This window comes from Heterodontus francisci, chromosome 18 (genome assembly GCF_036365525.1).
Source record: "Heterodontus francisci isolate sHetFra1 chromosome 18, sHetFra1.hap1, whole genome shotgun sequence".
NCBI lineage: Eukaryota > Metazoa > Chordata > Chondrichthyes > Heterodontiformes > Heterodontidae > Heterodontus > Heterodontus francisci.
Genome location: NC_090388.1, coordinates 16,228,735 through 16,255,914, shown reverse-complemented (window position 1 = coordinate 16,255,914; position 27,180 = coordinate 16,228,735). Strand labels below are relative to the sequence as shown.

The window sequence follows — 27,180 nt, the reverse complement described above, 5'->3', positions numbered from 1 at the left end:
TTGCCGCACTACCTTAGCCATTCGCTCCAGGCCTCCACGTTCCCCCTCCTCAGCCGTTCACTCCCACCCTCTAGGCTTTTTCTCCACCCCCCCCAACCCCTCCCCGCCGCTGCTTCCCCTATCTCGGCCACTTGCACCAAGCCTCGCCACTGATTCCTCCCCCCCCACTCTCCTGGGCTGATAGTTGCCTGCTCCTCGCTTCCCCCCCGCCCCCCCACCCCACCCCACCCCGCACCACTCTCTGGCCGCTCGCTCGCTCCCCGCTTCCCCCTCCCTCCAGCTGCTACCTTCAGGCTGCGCCGCTTCCCTCCTCTCAGCCACTCGCTCTTATGTTGCTCCGTCATTCCTTGCAGCCCGCCTTGCTTCTTCGGGCGGCACGGCGGGAAACGATCAAACATGGGAGCGAGTGGCTGAGAGGAGGGAAGCGGCCTGGAGTTAGTGGCTGGAGGGAGGGCAGGGGGCGTGGGGAAGCAGGGAGCGAGCCGCTGGTGGCGGTGGAGAGTGGCGAGGCCAGAGTGAGTGGGTAAGGGAAGGCAATGGGAAGCCAGCAGCGAGAAGACGGCCGCAGGAGGGAGCGACAAAGAGAGGCGCAACAGCGGGAGGGAGCAGGGAACTGTTGGGGGTGAGATGGAGGCAGCGATGGCAAACATTGAGGGGATTTTCAGGTTGAATTTGTTTGTTGTGATAAATTAAGCAGTGCCGTCTTTAATCCTGGCAGCTGCCTGAAACGTCAGTGACGTTGCAGTGGAAAAGGCTGCATTTGCGCATGTGCTAGTACTGCGCCACCTAGTGGTTGCATTGTCAGCAAACGCAGTCTTTTAAGATATGCCTGGTGCTGCTCCTGCTCCTGGCATGCCCTCCTGCACTCTTCATTGAAATGTACGAGTTGTGACAGCTCCCTGGGAAACGAGCACAGATGAGCATGATCTTTTACCTGTGGTTGCAAACCAGTTGAACGTTCAAAGAGTGAAAGCCATTGCGATTAACAAATACAGCTGGTTGGTCCCAGGGAGCTCTTTTGGCCACGAGTGCAGTTGATCACTCCCTTACACTCTAGGCTAGGGAAATCAGTGATGGCGCCGTGAAACGCAGTGAAAAGGGATCTAGCCAGGATAGAATGGAACCAAAGACTGACGGGAAGAGCTGAATCGGAACAATGGGTTAACTTTAAGGAAGAGATGCTTCAGGTACTGGTTTGGTACATTCCAACAAGGGTGAAAGGTAAAGAAACCAAAAATAGGGCTCCTTGGATGACAAGGGAGATAGAAATTATGATGAAACAAAAAAAGGCGTATGATGCATGTCAGGTAATCTCATCAAGTGAGAAACAGGCAACATACAATGGGCTGAAAGGGGAGGTGAAGAGGAAAATAAGACTGGCAATTAGAGAACATGAGAACAGAAAGGCAGTCAACATAAAAGGAACCCAAAGATCTTCCACTGGCATGTAAATAGTAAGCGAGTAGTAAGAGGTGGAGTGGGGCCTATTAGAGACAAAGAGGGTAATATATGCTTAGAGGCACAGGGCAAGGCTAATATACTTAATGAGTACTTCGTATCTGTGTTAACTAAGGAAATAGAATCTGACAAAATATAAGAGAGGAGAAAGTAGAGGCAATTGATAGAATAAAAATTGAGCCGGGTGGGGGGGGGGCGGGTAGGGGAAGGTACTAAAAAGGCTGGCTATGCTTAGGGTAGATAAGTCATCTAGTTTGGATGGCTTACATCCTAGATTGCTAAAGGAAGTCGTGATGGAGGTAGTGGAAGGGCTTGCCATAATCTTCTAATCTTCCCTGGATATAGGGGAGGTTCCAGAGGATTGGAGAGTGGCAAATGTGACACCCTTATTCAAGGGTGTACGGACAGTCCGAGCAACTCCAGGCCAGTTAGTTCATCAGTGGTGGGTAAGGTGTTTAGAAACAATAATCAGGGAAAATATCAAAGGACACTTGGAGAGATTTAAGTTAGTTAAGGATAGCCAGCAGATATTTGTAAAAGGCAGATCATGCTTGACTAATCTAATTTAAGTTTTTGATAAAGTATCAGAGAAGGTTGATGAAGGGAATGCAGTGGATATGGTTTATATGGACTTTAAGAAAGTGTTTCATAAGGTACCACATAAAAGGCTTGTTAACAAAATTGAGGGGCATAGAATAGGAGTCCAATTGGATAAAAAAAAAATTGGCTTAAGGACAGACAACAGCGAGTCATAGTATGTATGTATATGGAATAGAGAGCAGAATTTCAAAATTTGCCGATGACACCAAACAGAGGTGTGGCAAACAGTGAGGATGATATGAACCGCCTGCAACGGAACATAGATAGGCTAGCGGAGTGGGTGGACAGGAGGCATATGGAATTTAATACAGAGAAGTGCGAGGTGAAGCATTTTGGCAGAAGGAATAGGGAGAGGCAATATATACTTAATGGCACAGTTCTAAAGAGTGTGCAGAAACAGAGGGACCTGGGGGTGCATGTGCATTGATCTTTGAAGGTGGCAGGACATATTGAGAGAGTGGTTAGTAAAGCATCTTGGGCTTCATAATTCGAGCATTGAGTACAAAAGCAGGGAAGTTATGCTGAACCTTTATAAAGCTCTGGTAAACTCCAATTGGAGTATTGCGTCCAATTCTGGTCGCCACACTTCAGGAAGGATATGAGGAACTGAGAGAGGGTGCAGGAAAGATTTAGCAGAATGGTTCCAGAGATGGAGGATTTTAGTTAAAAAGTTAGGTTGGAAAAGCTGCTTTTGTTCACAGAATTATTACAGCACAGAACGAAATTGAGGAGAAATTTAATGGAACTGTACAAGATTATGACAGGCTTAGATAAGCTAGGCAAGGAAAAACCGTTTCCATTAACTAATGGTACAAGGATTATGGGATACAGATTGAAGGTTCTGGACAAGAAATGCGGGGGGAATATGAGGAAGCACTCTTTTTTTTTAAAAACACAGTGGGTGGTAATGGCCTGGAACTCGCTGCCCACAAGGGTGGTGGAAGCAGAGACACAGGAACATAGGAGCAGCAGTAGGCTATTCAGCCCATCAGGCCTGCTCCAACATTCAATTAGATCATGGCTGATCATTTTACTCAATACCACTTTCCCATGCTATCCCCATATCCTTTGATGTCATTAGTATTATTGTTATTAGTATTAGCCAATCAGTAGCTTCAAGAAGTTGTTGAATGGCCACTTGAGGAAAATAGAGTTGCCGAGCCATGTGGAGCGAGCAGGGGGAGTGGAAATTGTTACAAAAATGTGCTTTATGTCAAATGATGATTTTTAATCCACCGGCTGGAAACATGAAAATAATTTTTTTAAAGGAAGATTAAAGGGGACTCTATGTTTACCGCTAAAGATAGCTACCCCAATTTGCATCACTGTACTTTCCACATTCCAATGCATTGAGATGGAGCCAGCATGTCTGCACAGGCCCATCAAGGACAATGACCTGGGGCATCGGAGTGAACCACCGATACTTTCCCATTAGTAAGGCGTCAAGACCATTACCCAAGGTATTCAACTAGTCGAGACGAAGCACTCAAACCTAATCATTTGAACAATTGGACCCTAGCTCTAAGAAGGGCATACCTAGACATGGATTAATTAAGTTGCAAGAGGGAATACACGAATACGCATCATGCTTGAATCACTGGGTGATAGTCATGTGACAGGCCCACCATTCGTGTGCTTAAGCTGGCATTTTCTCTGTAGTAAGGAGACAAGCAGCTCGACGCTGACGAGAGAAGACCTAAGTAGGGTCCCCGTTTCCTTTCTCCAATCCACCTTGCAAGCTTCTAACCCTGTTTGCTGACTGTAACCACCCAGGGACGCCCCTGCTGCAGACAGAGACTCCTTAGAGTCATAGAGTTGTACAGCATAGAAACAGGCCCTTCGGCCCACCTCGTCCATGTCGACCATAATGCCTATCTATACTAATCCCACCTGCCTGCATTAATTCCATATCCCTCTATGCCTTGCTCATTCAAGTACCTGTCCAGATGCCTCTTAAATGTCGCTACTGTTCCTGCCTCCACCACCTCCTCTGGCAGCTCATTCCAGATACCCACTATTCTTTGTGTGAAAAATTTACCCCTTTGATCCCCTTTAAACCTCCTCCCTCTCACCTTAAATCTATGCCCTCTAGTTTTAGTCACCCCTAACATGGGAAACAGACTCTGGCTATCTACCCTCCCTATGCCTCTCATAATTTTATATACCTCTATCATGTCCCCTCTCAGCCTCCTTCGCTCCAGGGAAAACAGACCCAGCCTATCCAATCTCGCTTTATAACTCAAGCCCCCCAAACCAGGCAACATCCTTGTGAATCTTTTCTGCACCCTCTCTAGCTTAATCACATCTTTCCTGTAGTGCGGCGACCAGAACTGCACACAGTACTCCAAATGCGGCCTAACCAACGTTATGTACAACTGTAACATTACGTCCCAACTCTTGTACTCAATGCCTCGGCCAATGAAGCCAAGCATGCCATACCCCTTCTTCACCACCATGTCTACCTGTGTTGCCGCTTTCAGGGAACTATGTACTTGCACCCCAAGGTCTCTCTGCTCAACAACACTCCCCAGGGCCCTGCCATTCACTGTATATGTCCTGCCCTGGTTTAACTTCCCAAAATGCATCACTTCACACTTGTCGGCATTAAATTCCATTTGCCACTCTCTTGCCCACTTTCCCAGTTGATCTATATCCTGTTGTAACCTTAGACAACCTTCTTCACTGTCCACTATACCACCAATTTTGGTGTCATCTGCAAACTTACTAATCATGTCCCTTACATTCACATCCAAGTCATTTAAATGACAAACAACAGACGGCCCATCACTGATCCATGCGGCACACCACTAGTCACCGGCCTCCAATCTGAAAAACAACCCTCCACTACCACCCTCTGCCTCCTATCACCAAGCCAATTTTGTATCCAATTTGCTAGCTCATCCTGGATCCCATGTGTTTGAACCTTCTGGACCAGCCTACCATGCGGGATCTTGTCAAAGGCCTTGCTAAAGTCCATGTAGACAATTGCCCTCATCAATCCTCTTGGTCACCTCCTTGAAAAACCCAATCAAATTCGTGAGACATGATTTCCCACACACAAAGCCATACTGACTATCCCTAATCAGACCTTGCCTTTCCAAATGCATATAAATCCTGTCTCTCAGAACCCCTTCCAATAACTTTCCCACCACTGATGTAAGGCTCACCAGCCTGTAGTTCCCTGGCTTATCCCTGCTGCCCTTCTTAAATAAAGGCACAACATTAGCTATCCTCCAGTCTTCCGGTACCTCACCCATGGCTAATGATGATACAAAACTCTCTGCCAGGGCCCCAGCAATCTCCTCCCTTGCTTCCCACAGCATCCTAGTATACACCTGGTCAGGCCCTGGGGATTTATCCACCTTAATGCGCTTCAAAACCTCCAACACCTCCTCCTTTGTAATGTTGATATACTCCAGGATATCACTGTTCCCTCCCTTGAACTCACTAGCTTCTGTGACCTTCTCCATGGTAAATACGGACGAGAAATATTCATTTAAGACCTCGCCCATTTCCCATGGCTCCACAGAGATTGCCACACTGATCCTTAAGGGGACCTACTCTCTCCCTAGCTACCTTTTTACACTTAATATACTTATAGAATCTTGTAGGATTCTCCTTTATCTTATCTGCCAAGGAAATCTCATGGCCCCTTTTCGCCCTCCTAATTTCCTTCTTATGTGTAGTCCTACATCCCCTATGTTGTTGGAGGGACTCGCTCGATCCCAGCTGCCTATACCTGACATATGCCTCCTTCTTTGTCCTGACCAGACCCTCAATATCCCTTGTCAACCAAGGTTCCCTAAACTTGCCAGCCTTGCCCTTCCATCTACCAGGAACATGCTGGCCCTGAACTCTTCCTATCTCACTTTTAAAAGCCTCCCATTTGTCAGATGTCCCTTTACCTGTAAACAGCCTCTCCCATTCAACTTTTGAGAGTCCCTGTCTGATGCCATCGAAACGAGCCTTCCCCCAATTTAGGACTTCAACCTGAGGACCAGTCCTATCCTTTTCCATAACTATCTTGAAGCTAATAGAGTTATGGTCACTGGTCCCAAAGTGCTCCCCCACTGACACATCAACCACCTGCCCAGCCTCATTTCCTAAGAGGAGGTCGAGTGTAGCCCCTTCTCTAGTAGGGCCATCCACATACTGCTTCAGAAAACTATCCTGAACACACTTAACAAATTCTTCCCCATCTGATCCCTTAGCACTAAGGCAGTCCCAGTCAATATTAGGGAAGTTAAAACCACCTACTATTACAACCCTATAATTCCTACGCCTATCTGTGATTTCCCTACATATCATATATGCTCCTCCACTTCCCTCTGACTATTGGGGTGCCTATAGTATAATCCCAAAGTGATCACCCCTTTCTTATTTCTAAATTCTACCCATATGGCCTCGCTGGACATTCCCCCCGGGATATCCTCTCTAAGTACTGCCGTGATGTCCTCCTTAATCAATAGTGCAACTCTCCCTCCTCTCTTACCTCCACCTCTGTCACGCTAGAAGGATTGGTACCCCGGAACATTGAGCTGCCAGTCCTGCCCATCCCTCAACCACGTTTCCGTAATAGCTAGAATATCACAATCCCATGTACCGATCCATGCTCCGAGTTCATCTGCCTTACCTGTAAGGCTTCTTGCATTAAAGTAAATGCAGTTTAGCCTACCAGACCTTCCACGCTCCCTGTCCTACCCCTACCTGGCCTGCCTACTGGACTTCCTTGCTTTAACCTCTACATTGGCCTCAACTATCTCATCCGAGAGAAGACTACTTTGAGTCCCACCCCTCTGCAAGACTAGTTTAAACCCTCCTGAGTAGTGCTAGCAAACTTCCCTGCAAGGATATTGGTCCCCCTCCAGTTTAGATGCAACCCGTCCCTCTTGTACAGGTCACCTCTGCACCAGAAGAGGTCCCAACGATCCAAGTAGCTGAAGCCCTCTTGCCTACACCAGCTCTTCAGCCACACATTCATTTGCCTTATCCTCCTATTCCTACCTTCACTAGCACGTGGCACAGGGAGTAATCCTGAGATTACAACCCTAGAGGTCCTGCTTTTTAACCTTCTGCCTAACTCCCTATATTCACTTTGCAGGACCTCATCTCTCTTCCTGCCTATGTCGTTAGTACCAATATGGACCACGACCTCTAGCTGCTCACCCTCCCCTTTCAGAATGTCCCGCAGCTGCTCCGAGACATCCTTGACCCTAGCACCAGGGAGGCAACAAACCATCCTGGAGTCTCGTTTGTGGTCACAGAAATGCCTATCTACACCCCTTATGATAGAATCCCCTATCACTACAGCACTTCCAATACTTTTCCTCCCCTGCTGTGCAGCAGAGCCCTCCGTGGTGCTATGAACTTGGCTGTTGCTGCTTTCCCCTGGGAGGTCATCCCCCCCGGGAAGTCATCCCCCCCAACAGTATCCAAAGCAGTATATCTGTTTGAGAGGGGGATGGCCACAGGGGACTCCTGCACTACCTGCCTGCACCTACTACTCCGTCTGGTGGTCACCCATCCCTTTTCTGCCTGTGCAGCCATTACCTGTGATGTGACCACCTCGCTAAACATGCTATCCACAACGTCCTCAGCATCGCGGATGCTCCACAGTGAATCCACCCGCAGCTCCAGCTCCGTAATGCGGGTATCCAGTGGCAGATGGATACACGTTCTGCACACATGGTCATCAGGGACACTGGGAGCATCCCTGATTTCCCACACAGTGCAGGAGGAGCATATCACGGGGCTGAGCTCTCTTGCCATGACTTACCCTTACGTTAATTAGTTACTCCTTTAATTAAAAAATACTAATTATACTAGGGGACTTGTTCTACCCACTTCAATCTAAAGTCCTTAAAAAAAAACACTTTAGTAGTACTCACCTTATCACCAGAGATTTTTTCCAACCAAAAAAAACAACTTTCCCCTTATTTTTCCTTGAAGGAAGTCTGCTGCACTTCTGTCTCCAAGAGAACCACTGAATCAGCCGTTATTTCTCTGGACTAAAATTTGACCAAGCTCTCCTTCCCCACTCTAATGTACGTGTGCTTTCGTGCGCGCGCGCTTTTGTGTGTGTGTGTGTGTTTTTGTATGTGCGCGCACTTGTGTGTGCGCGTGAGAGAGAGAGAGAGAGAGAGGGAGAAGGTTGGAGCGTATTTTATTATTTTACTTAGATCGGTTTAAGTACAATAAAGCTAACCTCTTTCTTTGTTAAACTCAAGAAAACCTGTCCGATTAGTTCTTTTTATGACCACAGTGTGTAAACAGTCAAACACTCACTGAATTGGCAGGTATATCCTCTTCAAAAATAAATAAACCTGTTACAGTCAAACGTAGAGGGAGGGAAAAGAGGGGAATCCTTCAACTCTTCCTCATCTGATCATAACAGAAATTTTGGGGCTCTATGCATGAGATCAAACCCACAAACGAGAAATTGGAAGTGGGAAACCAAATTGATCCCTAGCAATAACTTTAAAAACGTCAATGCAGGTTTTCTTGTGATTTTCTGTGCTCGAGTACTAAAATGTCCACATTCAAGGCCAATACCTTCCTAGAACAAAGTGAAGTAACTTTAGACAGTTTAAAAGCCCTATCTGTTGAAGAGTTAAGTTGTATAGCTCAGCATTTAGAGATTAAATATCTGTCCAAAAGCTAGGAACCCAAAATCCTAAAATTTGTGGCCAACCAATTGGAAATTGAAATTGAAACACCAGAGACAGGCATAGAGTCTGAATTAGACAGACTAGCATTAGCCAAGATACAGCTGGAACAGCAGAGACCAGAGCTAGAATTCCAAGAAAAGGAAAGGGAGAGACAGGAATGGAAGGAGACAGAATTCCAGGAAAGGGAGAAAGAGCTTTTCAGAAGGAGAGGCAGGATAGTTAAGGTAGCTCGAACTGAACAGGGAAAGACCCACTGTACCCAGTGATGGCACTGCCAGCGAGGGAACTACAGCTAGCATTTTTCATCTCATTTGAAAAGTTGGCAAAACAGTTGGAAGTGGCCAGCGGAGAGGTGGACCTTGCTACCACAAAGCAAATTAACAGTAAAAGCCCATGAGGTTTATTCCCTATTGTCAGGCGAGAGTTCATCAAACTAGGAGATGACCAAAAATGCTATCCTGAGCACACATGAGCTTGTACTGGAGGTGCACAGCCAAAAATTCCGAACTCTCCAAAAACAGCCTGAACAACCTTACATTGAGTTCGAAAGGGTTAAGCAACTTGCTTTTTCCCCAACGGATATGGCTGCTTAAGATCGAATCCACCTACGAAAGCCTCAGAGAGGTGATCCCCTCGAGGAGTTCAAAAACTTCCTTCCCCTTTCCATAAAAACCCACGTGGAGGAACAAAAGGTTTCAAGAGCCAGGCAGGCAGCAACCCTACCTGATTACGAGCTTGTCCACAAGCCCTTTCCCCAAGGGAAACCCTTCACTAGTCACCTCCAACAACCTGAAAAGGGTAGAAGGTGGGAGGGTGATAGGAGGATGAACAGCCATGGGCGAGAAGGGAAAGCTAGAAACACAGGGGGCCCTCCTCAGGCCAAAAAGGAAGGTGCTGAGAACAGGAGTGATGCCCGAAAGCCTGCATGTTTCCATTGCAACAAAGCAGGTCACCTTCAAGTTGACTGCTGAAAATTATGGGGAAAACCCATAGGATTAGTCAGGGTACACCTGACCAGTGCAGGAAAAGGGGCCCTGACGGAAAACACAGCAGACTAGGCTGCATCTCTAACCGCGGCAGTAAGTCCCTGTAAACGTACCGCTGCGAGTGCAGGAGAACTTGACAAAATCCCTGAGAGTTAACAGGATTTTGTGTCTAAAGGAAAAGTGACCCATACCCCTTGAGTGAGGCAAGTAAACCGACAGTCATACTCAGGGATACAGGGGCCACCCAATCCCTTCTGCTGGGAAAAGGCATGACCTTTCCCCAACAAGCAGTTAGACGCTGACGAGTGAAGACCTGAGTAGGGTCCTTCCTTTCTCTCTCTCTCCAATCCACCTTGCAAGCTTCGAACCCGGTTTGCTGACTGTCATCACCCAGGGATGCCCCTGCTGCAGACAGAGAATCCTTGAAGGAAAGAAACCAGCTGCACTTCTGTATCCAGGAGAACCACTGAATCAGCCGTCCACATCTTCAAATAGGATGCCTCAGGACCAGCAAAGGAAAGTCACAGACCACTGAATTCAGCCTGAAGCCAGCCAAATCACCAACCTCCACAGGCTGCATAATCCTTTTATTTCTCTGGACTCTAAAATGGCCAATATATCCCTCTCCATTCTGGAACTTATTTGTGCGTGTGAACTTCAAGTGTGCGTGTGTACCTGCGTGCACGTGCCTGCGTACTTAGAGAGCGTGTGCGAGAGAAATTTGGAGCGTATTTTATTATTTTACTTAGATCCAGTTTAAGAACGATTAAGCTAACCTCTTTCCTTGTTAAACTCAAGAAAACCTGTCCCAGTGGTTCTTTTTATGATCACAACACAAAGAGTTAAATACTCACTAAATTGGCACGTATATCCTCCTCAAAAAGAGGGAAAAGAGCGGAGCCCTTCGACTCCTCCTTACCTGATCACAACAAGGTGGAAGGACACGTTTACAAAGTAGCTAATAAAGCATAGGGGATCCTGGGCTTATGAAAGCCAGGAAGTTATGCTAAACCTATATAAAACACTAGTTTCGCCCCAGCTAGAGTATTGTGTCCATTTCTGGATACCACACTTTAGGAAGGATGTAAAGGCTTTGGAGAAGGTACAGAATAGATGTACTAGAATAGTTCCAGGGATAAGGGATTACAATTACCTGGATTGACTGGAGAAGCTGGCGTTGTTCTCCCTGGAGCAGAAAAAGCCAAGAGGAGATTTGATAGGAGTGTTTAAAATCATGAAGAGTTTGGATAGAGTAAATAAAGAGAAACTGTTTCCAATGCCTGAAAGGTTGCTAACCAGAGGGTACAGGTTTAAGACTGGCACAAGAACCAGAGGTGACAAAGAAAACTTTTTTACATAATGAGTGGTTCGGATATAGAAAGCACTTCCTGATAGGGTGGTGGTTAGATTCAATAGTATCCTTCAAAAGGGAATTGGATAAATACTTGTTGGAGAAAGAACTGCAGGATTATGGGGAAAGAGCAGGGGAGCTAAATGGATTGCTCTTTGAAAAAGCTGGTGCAGACTCGATTGGTCTCCTTCTGTGCTGTACTAATCAACCTATCTATGATTCTAGTGCCTCCATTATTCCTCCTCAGATTTCTTTGCTATTCTGAGATTTATACCATCTGAGTCTGGTGACTATTTTACTTTTAGTCCCATCGACATACTCAATGGGATTTATTTTTGAACATTTAGCTCCAGTTTTGGCATTTCCACACTCTCCTCACATTCACCTTCCCCTGCAATCATTGAAGAAAAATATTTAAGCATATCACTTGTTCCTCAACTGTCACATACAAGATGGCGCCCCCTTCATTGCTAAGTGGGTCCTACCTTTCACAACTTGTCTTTATACAGTGGTGATTTTAATGCAGAAAAAAAGTCCTGAGGCACTTCCACACAGTGAAGTAATTGAAAAAAAACAGATGCTCAGAAGATATTAGGAGGGCAACAAAAACAGTAGTTAATGAAATGAGCTTTAACAAATGCCTTATAGAAAGAAAACGGAGTTTGAAGACCGGCATAGTTTAGGCAAGAAATTCCCGACTCTTGGGCCTAGACAGTTGAAGGTATGGCTGCCAATGGAGGGGCAAAGGGAGAAGTGGCTGAAAATAGACCATAGTTGGAAGAATGAAGCGTTTGAAACATGAAGGGACTTGAGCACAATAATAGGAATTTTAAGTTTGAAGCACCAGAAGCCAATAGAAGTCAGCAAGGACATGGGTAATGGATGAGCAAGACTTTATACAGGGTAGGACATGGGTAGTGACGCTTTGGATGAGGTGAAGTTTAGAGGTTGGAGGAGGGGGGGTGGTCGGTCAGGAAAGCATTAGAATCGTCGTGGCAACAGCCATTTTACTTTTTGTCCACTTTTCAAAGCCTTTGCCATTTCTTTGAATGTTGCCTTCCAGACTTCTTTCATGTTTGCCTTCTAAGCTTCCTAATCTTTTTGCTTCTGAGTTTTATTTTGTATTGTTCACCCTATAATTATCATACACCACCTTTCAAAACAACACCTTGCACTTATATAGCACCTATAACACAGTAAACGTCCCAAGACACTTCACAGGAATGCTATCAGACAAAATGTGACACCAAGCCATATAAGGAGACACTAGGACAGGTGACCAAAAGCCTGGTCCAACAGATAGGTTTTAAGGAACATTTTTCAAACAAAAGAGGGAGGGGTAGAGAGATAGAGAAGTTTAGTGAGGGAATTCTAGAGCTTAGGGCCGAGGCAGCTGAAGATATGGCTGCTAATAGTGGAGCAATGACAATCAGGGCTTGCCAGATGAGGAGGAGCGCAGATATCTCAGGGGATTGTAGGCAATGTACCCTCTGAATTTTTTTTTTAAAAGCATGTGCGGGCGATTTAAGTTTAAATTTGCTTAAATATTTTTGCGCAGCCATGCATGCGGGGTAACTTAAAGGGGCCAACTTTTGCACGGCATGGTCAGGAGCTTTCAGGGCTGCACAGCTTAGAGGGAACGTTGGTTGTAGGGCTGGAGGAGATAACAGAGATAGGGAGGAGCTGGGCCATGGAAGGATTTGCAAACAAGGGTGAAAATTAAAAAAACATGATGTCTACTTTAATAGCTTTATTGTTCCATTGAATCTCTCTTGGAATTGCAATGTATTAAGTGATCTGGGAACCTGGGATTCCTGCCTCAGTAGAAGATGTGCAGTGGTGCCTCCTCTTGAGCTACATCTCAAGTTCTCTGCTACATGACTGCACACAGGGTATAACTTGGTCAGTCATTCCACTCAGATTTCAGGAACGACTTTGCAAAAGGAGAGAGAGCGAGATAACATAAAAGCATCACAGGGCAATCCAACTCAACACTTTTCTCATAAATCAATGTCTCGCAGTCAAAGGACAGAGGCAGTATTTATAGAGTGTTGTTAGGTTGGTGGGTGGCAATTACTGTCAAAATGTGGGTGGGAGCAGGATGGAATCTGCAGCAAAAGTACAGAATTTGTGGAGGAGGCTGAAGATGATGGCTTCAGTCTTCCCAACATTTTGCAAGAGGAAACTGCATCGCTTCTGAGACTGGATGTCAGTGATCATGGAACATGGGAGTAGAGAACCCATGGGAGATTGTAAAATCAAAGGGATGGCTGTTGATTTGGGTACATTATGAAGACATAAATTCAGGACACCCAATGTCACCAGAGGCTGCTCAGATCAATGCACACTCAACTGGCAATTTAAAATGTGTATAATTTGAATTTGTAAGACAGAATTAGCGTAACAAAGTCTTTTCCATGAACATAAAGGACTGCCTCAGGTACAAACCAATTCTCCACATCTTACCACATATTGGCATTGGAGTGGAATGGGAGCTACATCTTTTTGGGCTCCAATTGATAATGAGCAATTTATTACCTGCAATGTCACAAGAGACTCCAGCAAGCTTTGATTTCACTATAAAGAAATGCCTGAAGCAACAGGATGGGGTTGGGAGAGTTTTCCTAAAAATGGATCCTTCTTTGGAGAAATATTGACACAAGTTGGAACAAAATCAGTGAAACTTAAATTCAAGTCTCTGTTTATCTTGTTTTCAACCCATGTTCACATTTTTAATGAAAAGACAAGACACTGCAGATACTGGAACTCTGAAAGAGAAGCTTAAAATGCTGGAAATACTTAGGTCAGGCAGCAGCGCTGAATATTTCCAGCATTATCCGTTTATATTGCGGTTTTTTTAAAATGGTCTATCAATTTTCTAGGTGGCCTCTGATGTTATCAGCAATGGTCAGAAACAACAACCATGAAAATTTAGAGAAATATTCGCAGGTGGAAATGAATCCAATGCCAAATAAGAAATTGAGGGTAATTCCAAATGCAACATCAGTGGAAATCACTGCCCACTTCCACAGCTATGGCTTTGTATGTCTATGTGTTTGCATTAAACAGAGTACATTAGTGAGCCATAACTCTGGAAACTGAGGCAGGAATGACTCCATATGGAGCAAAATCAGAAGTGTTGGGTATTTAGCACTTTTCTAATAATTACCCTTAAATCTCTTTATTTTGAATGATAGTTTTGAATGCTTGTTTTTCCTCTTTGAGAGGACAGGCTTTGAGAAATTACTGAGCCCGATAGTGTGAGGGGGCTGAAATAGGTAAAACTGGACAATTATGAAAGCAGACAAGGATAACTAAGCTCTTTTTGTTCTTAATCTCATCAAATTCTCCCGAGCCAATTGCTTGGTGTCAGCCGTATCGCAGTTGATAGTACTCGCCTTGGAGTCAGAAGGTTGTGGGTTCAAGTCCCACTCCCGGGGCATAAGCCAGGCTTTCACTTCAGTGCAGTACTGAGGGAGCGTTACACTGTTGGAGGTGCCGTCTTTTGGATGAGGCATCATCAGGCAGACATTAAAAATCTCCCTATTTCGAAAGTTCTCTGCACAACATTTTAGGAATTCTTCAACCTCATTGCCTTTTATACTGATTTTTTTTCCCCCAGTCTAGATTAAGGTAACTGAAGTCCCCTACCATTAATACTCTATTATCTTTACATTTCTCGGAAATTTACCTACAGATTTGCTCCTCCGTCCCCTTCTCAGTATTTGAGATTTAAAGTAAACACCCAGCAATGTAACTGCTCCTTAACTCTAACCAATCATTAATTTGGCCATTTATCACATTTATGGGACCCTGCCGTGCACAAATTGGTTGCCACGTTACCTACATTATGACAGCGACTGCACTTCAAAAAGTACTTTGTTAGCCATAAAACGCTTTGGTATGTCCTGATGTCATGAAAGGCAAGTTGCAATTCCTTTCTTTTTTGCTGCAGGAGGTCACGAGTGCATTTTGCTTTAAGTGGAAAAAAATTTAATCTAAAAAGGAAGGCACAAAAAATGTTAAAATTCATCACAAGGCTTTGCAACAGCCAACAGGCACCAATGACGATGGTCGCTCTTTTGAGAAGCCGTTGAAGCTTATTTCAAATGACCGCCACAAAAAACACTTACCATTTCTTTAAAAGCATTTTCAATTGCTCCAATAACCAAACTCTCATGTGGAATTTTCTTCTCGATGAAGAACCGTGTCGGAGGGTTGCTTGGTGACCCTGGGATCCCCATCGATCCCCGCAGTGAGGCAGCTCTGGTTAATGTCCTTGTGTTGCTCACCACTTCGGGTTCATCATTGAGGCAGGTCGGGGGAAGAACTGCTGAGTTTCGCAGGACGCTGGCCACCTCTTGAAGATGCTCTGCTATCTTGTGGTGGAGGAGCTTGGAGGCCACCACAGCAGCGCCAGCTCCTGCATGCCCATCAAACAGTGCCCAGTAGTTAAATGTAATCTCAGAATCCTATATTTAGAGAAAAGGCAAGAAAGGCAACTTCAGTGATTCAACTAACAGTTTGTGCTGCTTAACGAGCATTTCAATTGCTGGAGTGGTCTCTCAGCATCAATTCTCAATTTAAGTTAAGGTGAACAAAGATAGAACTATAGAATCATAGAATAGCACAGCACAGAAGGCGCTCATTTGGCTCATCGTACCTGTGCCAGCTATCCAATTTTCCCATTCTCCTGCTCTTCCCAGAGCCCTGTCACTTTTTTTCTTTCAAGTATTTATCCAATTCTCATGTTACATAATGATAATGGAATGCATACGAGTCCTTGCTTAGGATTGTGGTCCTCAACAACTAACAGGTTAATTATGAGCTCCATTCATCTTAACAATAACTAATCATATTTATATAGCAGCTTTAACATAGTAAAACGTCCAAAAGCACTTCACAGGAGCGTAATCAGACCAAAAATTTTACACCGAGCCATATAAGGTGATATTAGGACCGGTGACCAAAGGCTTGGTCAAAGAAGTAGATTTTAAAAGGAGGAGAGAGTTGTTTAGGGAGGGAATTTCAGAGCTTAGGGACGAGGTGGCTGAATGCACGGCTGCCAATGGTGGGGCAAAGGAAGGAGGGGATGCACAAGAGACCAGCATTGGATGAATGCAGAGATCTTGGAAGATTGCAGGGCTGGAGGAGGTAACAGAGATACTCCAATTTACAACAGCACAGGGCCATCCCATTCCAGGTTATCTGATAAAATGTTTCATGGGCAATAGCATTGTTTTACATTCATGCTTGCCAGATGCAAAAGAGAATTTCAATGCATCAAACTCATCCTTCTCAATACAAGAACTCAAACAACAAAAATTGTTTGCCAATTATCTGTTTTTATAAAACACTCAACTCACTTCACAGCCTCATTTTGCCTAGGGATAGTGCCACATATCAGATCAGCTCACTTTTATATGTCAAATGTTTTTTGTTCACGGACTTTGGTTGATTTTGTTTGTACTGAACTGTTGAATAAATTATTAACAACCACGGTACAGGTTGGACATCCAAATTCCAACTGTCCAATAAACAGACATTTTTGAAAATATTGAGGATACTATCGTTCATCATCAGGAGCTGGGTTTTACATCAGCAGAGATGGACGGAATGAAAGTCTCTTCAGAATCATGTAACACTCATGGTAAAAATCAATTCAGGAACCTTTAAGCTTGCACTAATTGGCAATCTGATCAAGAGTTACAAAATAGCTGATGTAAGAAATAGAAGCAGTGATGTGGCAAATGCATTTGAAGCTTGGGTGGATGCACATTGGAGCTGTGTACCCCTTTTATGTATTAATATTCGTCCTTCTCAAACATCCAGTTTCCTTTAAGAAGAATTGGCTGATCCTGGTCCATGGCAGAGAATTCAAGTATTATTTTTAGAACCAACTTCCCCTTTAATTCTTTATTTATATCTTAAAGTCGCACCCTCTTGCTACCATTTTGCCAGTGACATCAATCTATCACAACTTACTTTATCATAATCTTGAAAACCTCTACTGTTACTTGAACCTTTTTAGCAGCAACTTAATATCATTTTCAAAAGATTTGTGGACTTTGCTTTAATGATGATTTCTGCAGAAAAAACATTCTAATCACCCTCTGTATACAGATGTTTTTTGTGGAATCTTAAATCTAGCCCCTCACATTACAGTCTTGCCAACTACTGGAAACAATCTATCATTCTTCACCTTATCTGAGCACTTCAGAAAATCTCGGCCTTGACCTTTGCACACCCCACGAGCCTGGTATTTACACAAGGACTGCACCTGCTGATACCCTCCAAAGCAAGCAGAAACAGGAGGGGGGGGGGGGGGTACCTAATTAGCACAGCGGTGAGTGGTTTGCCCATGTCACTGTGAGCACAACTTGGGTGCTTGCTAGGTGAGTGTGAGAAGGAGAGAGGGGGGAAAAAGAGATCGCGAGAGAGAGACAGAGAGCCAGAGAGAGACGGGGGTGGAAGGGGAAAAGAGACGGGGGTGGAAGGGGAAAAGAGACGGGGGTGGAAGGGGAAAAGAGACGGGGTGGAAGGGGAAGAGGAGGGAGAGAGACGGGGGAGGAGGGGGAAAGAGGAGGGAGAGAGACGGGGGAGGAGGAGGAGAGAGGAGGGAGAGAGACGGGGGAGGAGGAGGAGAGAGGAGGGAGAGAGACGGGGGAGGAGGAGGAGAGAGGAGGGAGAGAGACGGGGAGGAGGAGGAGGAGGAGGGAGAGAGACGGGGGAGGAGGAGGAGGAGGAGGGAGAGAGACGGGGGAGGAGGAGGAGGAGGAGGGAGAGAGGACGGGGGAGGAGGAGGAGGAGGAGGGAGAGAGACGGGGGAGGAGGAGGAGGAGGAGGGAGAGAGACGGGGGAGGAGGAGGAGGAGGAGGGAGAGAGACGGGGGAGGAGGAGGAGGAGGAGGGAGAGAGACGGGGGAGGAGGAGGAGGAGGAGGGAGAGAGACGGGGGAGGAGGAGGAGGAGGAGGGAGAGAGACGGGGGAGGAGGAGGAGGAGGAGGGAGAGAGACGGGGGAGGAGGAGGAGGAGGAGGAGGGAGAGAGACGGGGGAGGAGGAGGAGGAGGAGGAGGGAGAGAGACGGGGGAGGAGGAGGAGGAGGAGGAGGGAGAGAGACGGGGGAGGAGGAGGAGGAGGAGGAGGGAGAGAGACGGGGGAGGAGGAGGAGGAGGAGGAGGGAGAGAGACGGGGGAGGAGGAGGAGGAGGAGGAGGGAGAGAGACGGGGGAGGAGGAGGAGGAGGAGGAGGGAGAGAGACGGGGGAGGAGGAGGAGGAGGAGGAGGGAGAGAGACGGGGGAGGAGGAGGAGGAGGAGGAGGGAGAGAGACGGGGGAGGAGGAGGAGGAGGAGGAGGGAGAGAGACGGGGGAGGAGGAGGAGGAGGAGGAGGGAGAGAGACGGGGGAGGAGGAGGAGGAGGAGGAGAGAGACGGGGGAGGAGGAGGAGGAGGAGGGAGAGAGACGGGGGAGGAGGAGGAGGAGGAGGGAGAGAGACGGGGGAGGAGGAGGAGGAGGAGGGAGAGAGACGGGGGAGGAGGAGGAGGAGGAGGGAGAGAGACGGGGGAGGAGGAGGAGGAGGAGGGAGAGAGACGGGGGAGGAGGAGGAGGAGGAGGGAGAGAGACGGGGGAGGAGGAGGAGGAGGAGGGAGAGAGACGGGGGAGGAGGAGGAGGAGGAGGGAGAGAGACGGGGGAGGAGGAGGAGGAGGAGGGAGAGAGACGGGGGAGGAGGAGGAGGAGGAGGGAGAGAGACGGGGAGGAGGAGGAGGAGGAGGGAGAGAGACGGGGGAGGAGGAGGAGGAGGAGGGAGAGAGACGGGGAGGAGGAGGAGGAGGAGGGAGAGAGACGGGGGAGGAGGAGGAGGAGGAGGGAGAGAGACGGGGGAGGAGGAGGAGGAGGAGGGAGAGAGACGGGGGAGGAGGAGGAGGAGGAGGGAGACGGGGGAGGAGGAGGAGGAGGAGGGAGACGGGGAGGAGGAGGAGGAGGAGGGAGACGGGGAGGAGGAGGAGGAGGAGGGAGACGGGGGAGGAGGAGGAGGAGGAGGGAGACGGGGGAGGAGGAGGAGGAGGAGGAGGAGGAGGAGGAGGGAGACGGGGGAGGAGGAGGAGGAGGAGGGAGACGGGGGAGGAGGAGGAGGAGGAGGGAGACGGGGGAGGAGGAGGAGGAGGAGGGAGACGGGGGAGGAGGAGGAGGAGGAGGAGGAGGAGGAGGAGGGAGACGGGGAGGAGGAGGAGGAGGAGGAGGAGGAGGAGGAGGAGGAGGGAGACGGGGGAGGAGGAGGAGGAGGGAGACGAGGAGGAGGAGGAGGAGGAGGGAGACGGGGGAGGAGGAGGAGGAGGGAGACGGGGGGAGGAGGAGGGAGGGGGGAGACGGGGGGAGGAGGAGGGAGGGGGGAGAACGGGAGACGGGGGAGGAGGAGGGAGGGGGAGACGGAGAGCGGGGTGGGGGCAAGGAAGACGGAGCGTGTGGGGGGTTGGGGGGGGGGAAGGAAGACGGAGCGGGGGTGAGGGAGGAGCGGGGGAGAGTGAGTTGGTGGATCTGAGAGAGGAAGTGAGAGAAATGGTGAGAAAGGAAAAGAGAAAAAACACCAGACTTCCATTTCTATAGCGCCTTTCACTACCTCTGAATGTCTCAAAGTGCTTTACAGACAATTTAGTTCTTTTGAAGTGTAGTCACTGCTGTAGTGAAAGAGATGAGCTAGCCAATTTGTGCACAGGTGCACAGCAAGCTCCCACAAAAAGAGATTTTTTTTTAATATGATGTTGTTTGAGGGATAAATATTGCCCAGGCCACCAGGGAGAACTCCCTTGCTCTCCTTCAAAATAGTATCATGGAACCTTTTACATCCATCGGAGAGGGCAGACAGGACCACGGCTAAATGGCCTTATCTCAAAGATGGCACCTCCGATGGTGCAACATTCCCTCAGTACTGGCACTGGGAGTCTTAGCCTAGATTACTGACTCGTGCTGGTGTATTTTTGTAAATGTTCACTATAATATGAACAGTGAAACTCTTCCCCTTATATTCACAAAACTCCTGACAAAAGATGCAGCACAAAATGCCCTGTGGCATAACCAAAGAAACCAGCAAGGAGCTTACTCATCCACCCTGTTGGCCACAGTTAGTTCATGGCCTGGGGAAATCAGAAATGGAAGTATTTAAAAGACAATAATGTTCACCAAAAGAGGGATAGAAAAATTAAATGATTCCTCCTAAATATTTGACTGGCTCCACCCAGCCACAAAACAATATAACTGAAAGCTTTGGTACTTGGCATTCAATGTGATATATCTGCATGAATCACACTTCTGAATTCATTGACACTTGCACTCCCTAAACCTCTTCCTCTGTGTAAACTCTCCTACCCATACCCATGGCCATCTCCTAAACCTCATGTGACCTCTCTACTCTCATGGTCTCCATCACATGCCACCTCCTAATACTTTCCTGTAGTCCTCACCACCAACATCCCCTACCCCATTCCAACCCCATCTCTGTCCATTCCTTCCAACCAAGGAGTTTTTTTAAAAATTCATTCATGGGATGTGGGCGTCGCTGGCCAGGCCAGCATTTATTGCCCATCCCCAATTGCCCTTGAGAAGGTGGTGGGGAGCTGCCTTCTTGAACCGCTGCAGTCCATGTGGGGTAGGTACACCCACAGAGCAGTTAGGAAGGGAGTTCCAGGATTTTGACCCAGCGACAGTGAAGGAACGGCGATATAGTTCCAATTCAGGATGGTGTGTGACTTGAAGGGGAACTTGCAGGTGGTGGTGTTCTCATGCATTTGCTGCCCTTGTCCTTCTAGTTGGTAGAGGTCGCGGGTTTGGAAGGTGCCGTCTAAGGAGACTTGGTGCATTGCTGCAGTGCATCTTGTAGATGGTACACACTGCTGCCACTGTGCGTCGGTGGTGGAGGGAGTGAATGTTTGTAGATGGTGTGCCAATGAAGTGGGCTGCTTTGTCCTGGATGGTGTCGAGCTTCTGGAGTGTTGTTGGAGCTGCATCCATCCAGGCAAGTGGAGAGTATTCCATCACACTCCTGACTTGTGCCTTGTAGATGGTGGACAGGCTTTGGGCAGTCAGGAAGTGAGCTACTCGACGCGGGATTCCTAGCCTCTGACCTGCTCTTGTAGCCACGGTATTTATATGGCTACTCCAGTTCAGTTTCTGGTCAATGGTAGCCCCTAGGATGTTGATAGTGGGGGATTCAGCGATGGTAATGCCATTGAATGTCAAAGGGAGATGGTTAGATTCTCTCTTGTTGGAGATGGTCATTGCCTGGCACTTGTGTGGCATGAATGTTACTTGCTACTTATCAGCCCAAGCCTGAATATTGTCCAGGTCTTGCTGCATTTCTACAAGGACTGCTTCAGTATCTGAGGAGTCACGAATGGTGCTGAACATTGTGCAATCATCAGCGAACATCCCCACTTCTGACCTTATGATTGAAGGAAGGTCATTGATGAAGCAGCTGAAGATGGTTGGGCCTAGGACACTACCCTGAGGAACTCCTGCCGTGACGTCCTGGAGCTCAGATGATTGACCTCCAACAACCACAACCATCTTCCTTTGCGCCAGGTATGACTCCAACCAGTGGAGAGTTTTCTCCCCGATTCCCATTAACCTCAGTTTTGCTAGGGCTCCTTGATGCCATAGTCCGTCAGATGCTGCCTTGATGTCAAGGGCAGTCACTCTCACCTCTGGAGTTCAGCTCTTTTGTCCATGTTTGAACCAAGGCTGTAATGAGGTCAGGAGCTGAGTGGCCCTTACTGAACCCAAACTGAGCAGGTTATTGCTAAGCAAGTGCCGCTTGATGGCACAGTTGATGACACCTTCCATCACTTTACTGATGATTGAGAGTAGGCTGATGGGGCGGTAATTGGCCGGGTTGGACTTGTCCTGCTTTTTGTGTACAGGACATATCTGGACAATTTTCCACATTGCAGGGTAGATGCCAGTGTTGTAGCTGTACTGGAACAGCTTGGCTAGGGGCGCGGCAAGTTCTGGAGCACAGGTCTTCAGTACTATTGCTAGAATATTTTCTTCCTTTTTCTTTCTTTGTTTATAGCACTGAAACAGGCCCTTCAGCCCAGAGTCTGTGCTGAACAACAACCACCCATTTATACTAATTCTACATTACTCCCATATTCCCTACTATATCCCCACCATTCTCCTACCACCTACCTACACTCGGGGCACTTTACAATGGCCAATTTACCTATCAACCTGCAAGTCTTTGGCTGTCTGTGGGAGGAAACCGGAGCACCTGACGGAAACCCACGCGGTCACAGGGAGAACTTGTAAACTCCACACAGGCAGTACCCAGAACTGAACCCGGGTCGCTGGAGCTGTGAGGCTGCAGTGCTAACCACTATGTCACTGTGCCGCCCATTGTCAGGGCCCATAGCCTTTGCAGTATTTGCTTGATATCACGCAGAGTGAATCGAATTGGCTGAAGTCTGGCATGTGATGCTGGGGACTTCAGGAGGAGGCAGAGATGGATCATCAACTCGGCACTTCTGGCTGAAGATTGTTGCAAATGCTTCAGCCTTATCTTTCGCACTGATGTATTGGGCTCCCCCATCACTGAGGATGGGGATATTTGTGGAGCCACCTCCTCCAGTTAGTTGTTTAATTATCCACCACCATTCATGGCTGGATGTGGCAGGACTGCAGAGCTTAGATCTAATCTGCTCATTATGGGATCGCTTAGCTCTGTCTATTGCATGCTGCTTACGCAGTTTGGCATGCAGATAGTCCTGTCTTGTAGCTTCACCAGCTTGGCACCTCATTTTGAGGTATGCCTGGTGCTGCTCCTGGCATGCCCTCCTGCATTCTTCATTGAACCAGGGTTGGTCTCCTGGCTTGATGGTATTGGTAGAGTGGGGGATATGCCGGGCCATGAGTATGACTAGGTCAGGCTGTTGCTTGACTAGTCTGTGGGACAGCTCTCCCAACTTTGGCACAAGCCCCCAGATGTTAGTAAGGAGGACTTTGCAGGGTCAACAGGGCTGAGTTTGCGCCTTTGTCGTTTCCGCTGCCTCGGTCAATGCCGGGTGGTCCGTCCGGTTTCATTCCTTTTTATTGACTTCGTAGTGGTTAGATACAACTGAGTGGCTTGCTAAGCCATTTCAGAGGGCTTGTAAGAGTCAACCACATTGCTGTGGGTCTGGAGTCACATGTAGGCCAGACCAGGTAAGGACAGCAGATTTCCTTCCCTAAAGGACGTTAGTGAACCAGATGGGTTTTTACAACAATCGACAATGGTGTCATGGCAATTAGACTAGCTTTTTATTTTTTTGAAATTCCAGATTTATTAATTGAATTCAAATTCCACCTTCTGCTGTGGTGGGATTTGAACCCATGCCCCCAGAGCAATACCCTGGGTCTCTGGGTTACTAGTCCAGTGACAATACCACTACGCCACTGCCTCCCTAGTGCAGATTTGACCTTTCTGTTACCTCCTTCAATCAGACTACCCCCACGCCAGAACTCTCTCCCCCCAACCCTGGCCTCTCTGTTATCTCCCTTCGCAACATCACTGGTGCCCACGGTTCCAGCTGTCTAGTTCCTATGCACTGAACTACCCTTTCTGAACCCCTCCGCCTCTCTACCTCCCTCTTCTCCTTTCAGGCCTTGCTAATATTCCAGCTCTTTGACCAAACATTTGGTCACCCCTCATGAATTCTCCTCTTTTGCCTCATCTTCTATTTTTGCTGATAATGCCTCAGTGAAGCACCTTGGAATGTTTTTTCTACATTAAAGGTGCTACAAAAATGCAAGTTGTTGTATTACACCATTTGTTCATTAATCATACCGCCAATTGAGGGATAACACTGAGTATTCAGGAATCACAAGGTCCTGTCTATCCAAGTTATCACACTGTGTATCACACTCACTATTCAGTTTTACATCACCTTATCAGTACAACACTGCAACATCCAATTCAGATCCTTGCAAGACACAGAAAGGCGGCCCACGTCTTGACTGAACTCCCGGCTTTTCCCTCGTAGTCCTGCCAGGGTGCATTGAAGGGCACAGCAACATCAGGCCCACTGTCGTCCTCTTCTTGTTTGACATTCCAAACTTTCTAGTCTCAGGTTTCATGTAGCTAAGAGGATGCAGCTGGTGGCTTGTTGCCAGGTTTCTGCTCATGGCAGTCTCCAGCAGCTTTCAGGAGGGTCTGATGATTTCTGAGAATTATGGGACCATCTGAAGTCAGGGATCACTGATTTCTAGGTTGCTTTCAATGCCCTTCTCCTTGCTCTGAACTTGATGCACATGATTTTTTGTAATATATTTTCTTAACCGCAAAGTCAATGAAGAAGAACAGATTTGTACCCAATACTCCCTTGGGTCACCAGTGGTCACAAAACCACATTGATCTCTGTCATTTACCTCAAGTCTGCTAGAGTCTTGAGCTATGCAACTTTATGCATGTCTTTTATTGAATATCCACAATCTTTCATTTAATAATAGTTACTAAGTAACCATTACAACGTGCTCTCATTTTGCTAACCATGGATGAAGACTTGCAATACTTTTATCTGGAGTGAATGGTCTCTCAAGTGGACGTAAAAGATCCCACAGCGCTATTTCGAACACGAGCAGGAGAGTTCTCCCCGGTATCCTGGTCAATATTTATCCCTCAACCAACATCACAATCACAGATTGTTTGATCATTCTCTTTGGCCTCCTTGTCTCGAGAGACAATGGGTAAGCGCCTGGAGGTTGTCAGTGGTTTGTGAAGCAGCACCTGGAGTGGCTATAAAGGCCAATTCTAGAGTGACAGACTCTTCCACAGGTGCTGCAGAGAAAATTGGTTGTTGGCTCTCTCCTTGCACTTCTGTCTTTTTTCCTGCCAACTGCTAAGTCTCTTCGACTCGCCACACTTTAGCCCCGCCTTTATGGTTGCCCGCCAGCTCTGGCGATCGTTGGCACCTGACTCCCACGACTTGTGATCAATGTCACAGGACTTCATGTCGCGTTTGCAGACGTCTTTAAAGCGGAGACAAGGACGGCCGGTGGGTCTGATACCAATGACGAGCTCGCTGTACAACGTGTCCTTGGGGATCCTGCCATCTTCCATGCAGCTAACATGGCCAAGCCATCTCAGGCGCTGCTGGCTCAGTAGGGTGTATATGCTGGGGATGTTGGCCGCCTCGAGGACTTTTGTGTTGGAGATACGGTCCTGCCATCTGATGCCAAGGATTCTCCGGAGGCAGCAAAGATGGAATGAATTGAGACGTCGCTCTTGGCTGACGTACGTTGTCCAGGCCTCACTGCCATAGAGCAAGGTACTGAGGACACAGGCTTGATACACTTGGACCTTTGTGTTCCGTGTCAGTGCACCATTTTCCCACACTCTCTTGGTCAGTCTGGACATAGCAGAGGAAGCCTTTCCGATGAATTTGTTGAATTCTGCATCGAGAGACAGGTTACTGGGGATAGTTGAGCCTAGGTAGGTGAACTCTTGAACCACTTCCAGAGTGTGGTCGCCGATATTTATGGATGGGGCATTTCTGACGTCCTGTCCCATGACGTTCGTTTTCTTGAGGCTGATGGTTAGGCCAAATTCATTGCAGGCAGCCGCAATCCTGTCGATGAGTCTCTGCAGACACTCTTCAGTGTGTGATGTTAATGCAGCATCGTCAGCAAAGAGGAGTTCTCTGATGAGGACTTTCCGTACTTTGGTCTTCACTCTTAGATGGGCAAGGTTGAACAACCTGCCACCTGATCTTGTGTGGAGGAAAATTCCTTCTTCTGAAGACTTGAACGCATGTGAGAGCAGCAGGGAGAAGAAAATCCCAAACAGTGTCGGTGCGAGAACACAGCCCTGTTTCACGCCACTCAGGATAGGAAAGGGCTCTGATGAGGCGCCGCTATGCTGAATTGTGCCTTTCATATTGTCATGGAATAAGGTGATGATACTTAATAGCTTTGGTGGACATCCGATCTTTTCTAGTAGTCTGAAGAGACCATGTCTGCTGACGAGGTCAAAGGCTTTGGTGAGATCAATGAAAGCAACGTAGATGGGCATCTGTTGTTCACGGCATTTCTCCTGCAGCTGGCGAAGGGAGAACAGCATGTCAATGGTGGATCTCTCTGCTCGAAAGCCACACTGTGCCTTACAGGGTAGACACGCTCAGTCAGCTTCTGGACCTGTTTAAAGCGACTCGAGCGAAGACTTTCCCCACTATGCTGAGCAGGGAGATTCCACGGTAGTTGTTGCAGTCACCGCGGTCACCCTTGTTCTTATAGAGGGTGATGATATTGGCATCGCGCATGTCCTGTGGTACTGCTCCCTCGTCCCAGCACAGACAAAGCAGTTCGTGCAGTGCTGAGAGTATAGCAGGCTTGGCACTCTTGATTATTTCAGGGATAATGCCGTCCTTCCCAGGGGCTTTTCTGCTGGCTAGAGAATCAATGCCATCACTGAGTTCCGATTTTGTTGGCTGTACGTCCAGCTCATCCATGACTGGCAGAGACTGGGCTGCATTGAGGGCGGTCTCAGTGACATGTTCCCTGGAGTACAGTTCTAGGTAGTGTTCCACCCAGCGGTCCATTTGCTTGCGTTGGTCAGTGATTGTGTCCCCTGATTTAGATTTGAGGGGGGCGATCTTCTTGATGGTTGGCCCAAAAGCACTCTTAATGCCATTAGACATTCCTCTGATATTTCTGGCGTCAGAGGTCAGCTGAATATGAAAGCAGTAGTCATTTGCACAGCGTCTGGCTGTTGTTTGTGCAGCGCTTCTGGCTGCTTTAAGTGCTACGGATGTTAACTCGCTGGGGGCTTTCTTGTAGTTCAGCAGTGCAATGAGCTTAGCGGCTATGACAGGTTCCAGCTCTTCATTATGAGATTGAAACCAGTCTGCATTCCGCTTCACACGTTTGCCAAAGGTGGTCATTGCTGAGTCATAGATGGCGTCTCTGCTGTGTGCCCACTTGGTCTCAGCATCCCCTGTGGGAGTGTTTTGAAGGGCTTTTTCAAGTGAATTTAGAAACTTACGTAACAGCCGTGGATGAGAAATTCTGCTAGTGTTGATGCGTTATGGCAGCGTCCAAGGCGGTGGACGTGTAAGGCTGGGAGAGGAATTCACCGCAGAGAGAGGGTTGAAC

At 47.6% G+C, this 27,180-nt stretch overlaps 1 protein-coding gene across 1 annotated transcript in view; it reads right to left on the bottom strand.

The window, feature by feature from the left end:
- Nucleotides 1–27,180, bottom strand: part of ppm1h (protein phosphatase, Mg2+/Mn2+ dependent, 1H) — a 207,923-nt gene that overhangs the window by 52,488 nt on the left and 128,255 nt on the right. Inside the window, exon 3 of the mRNA XM_068050351.1 lies at nucleotides 15,197–15,535. Coding sequence (XP_067906452.1) covers nucleotides 15,197–15,535 — 339 coding nt within the window. The remainder of the gene's footprint in view (nucleotides 1–15,196; nucleotides 15,536–27,180) is intronic.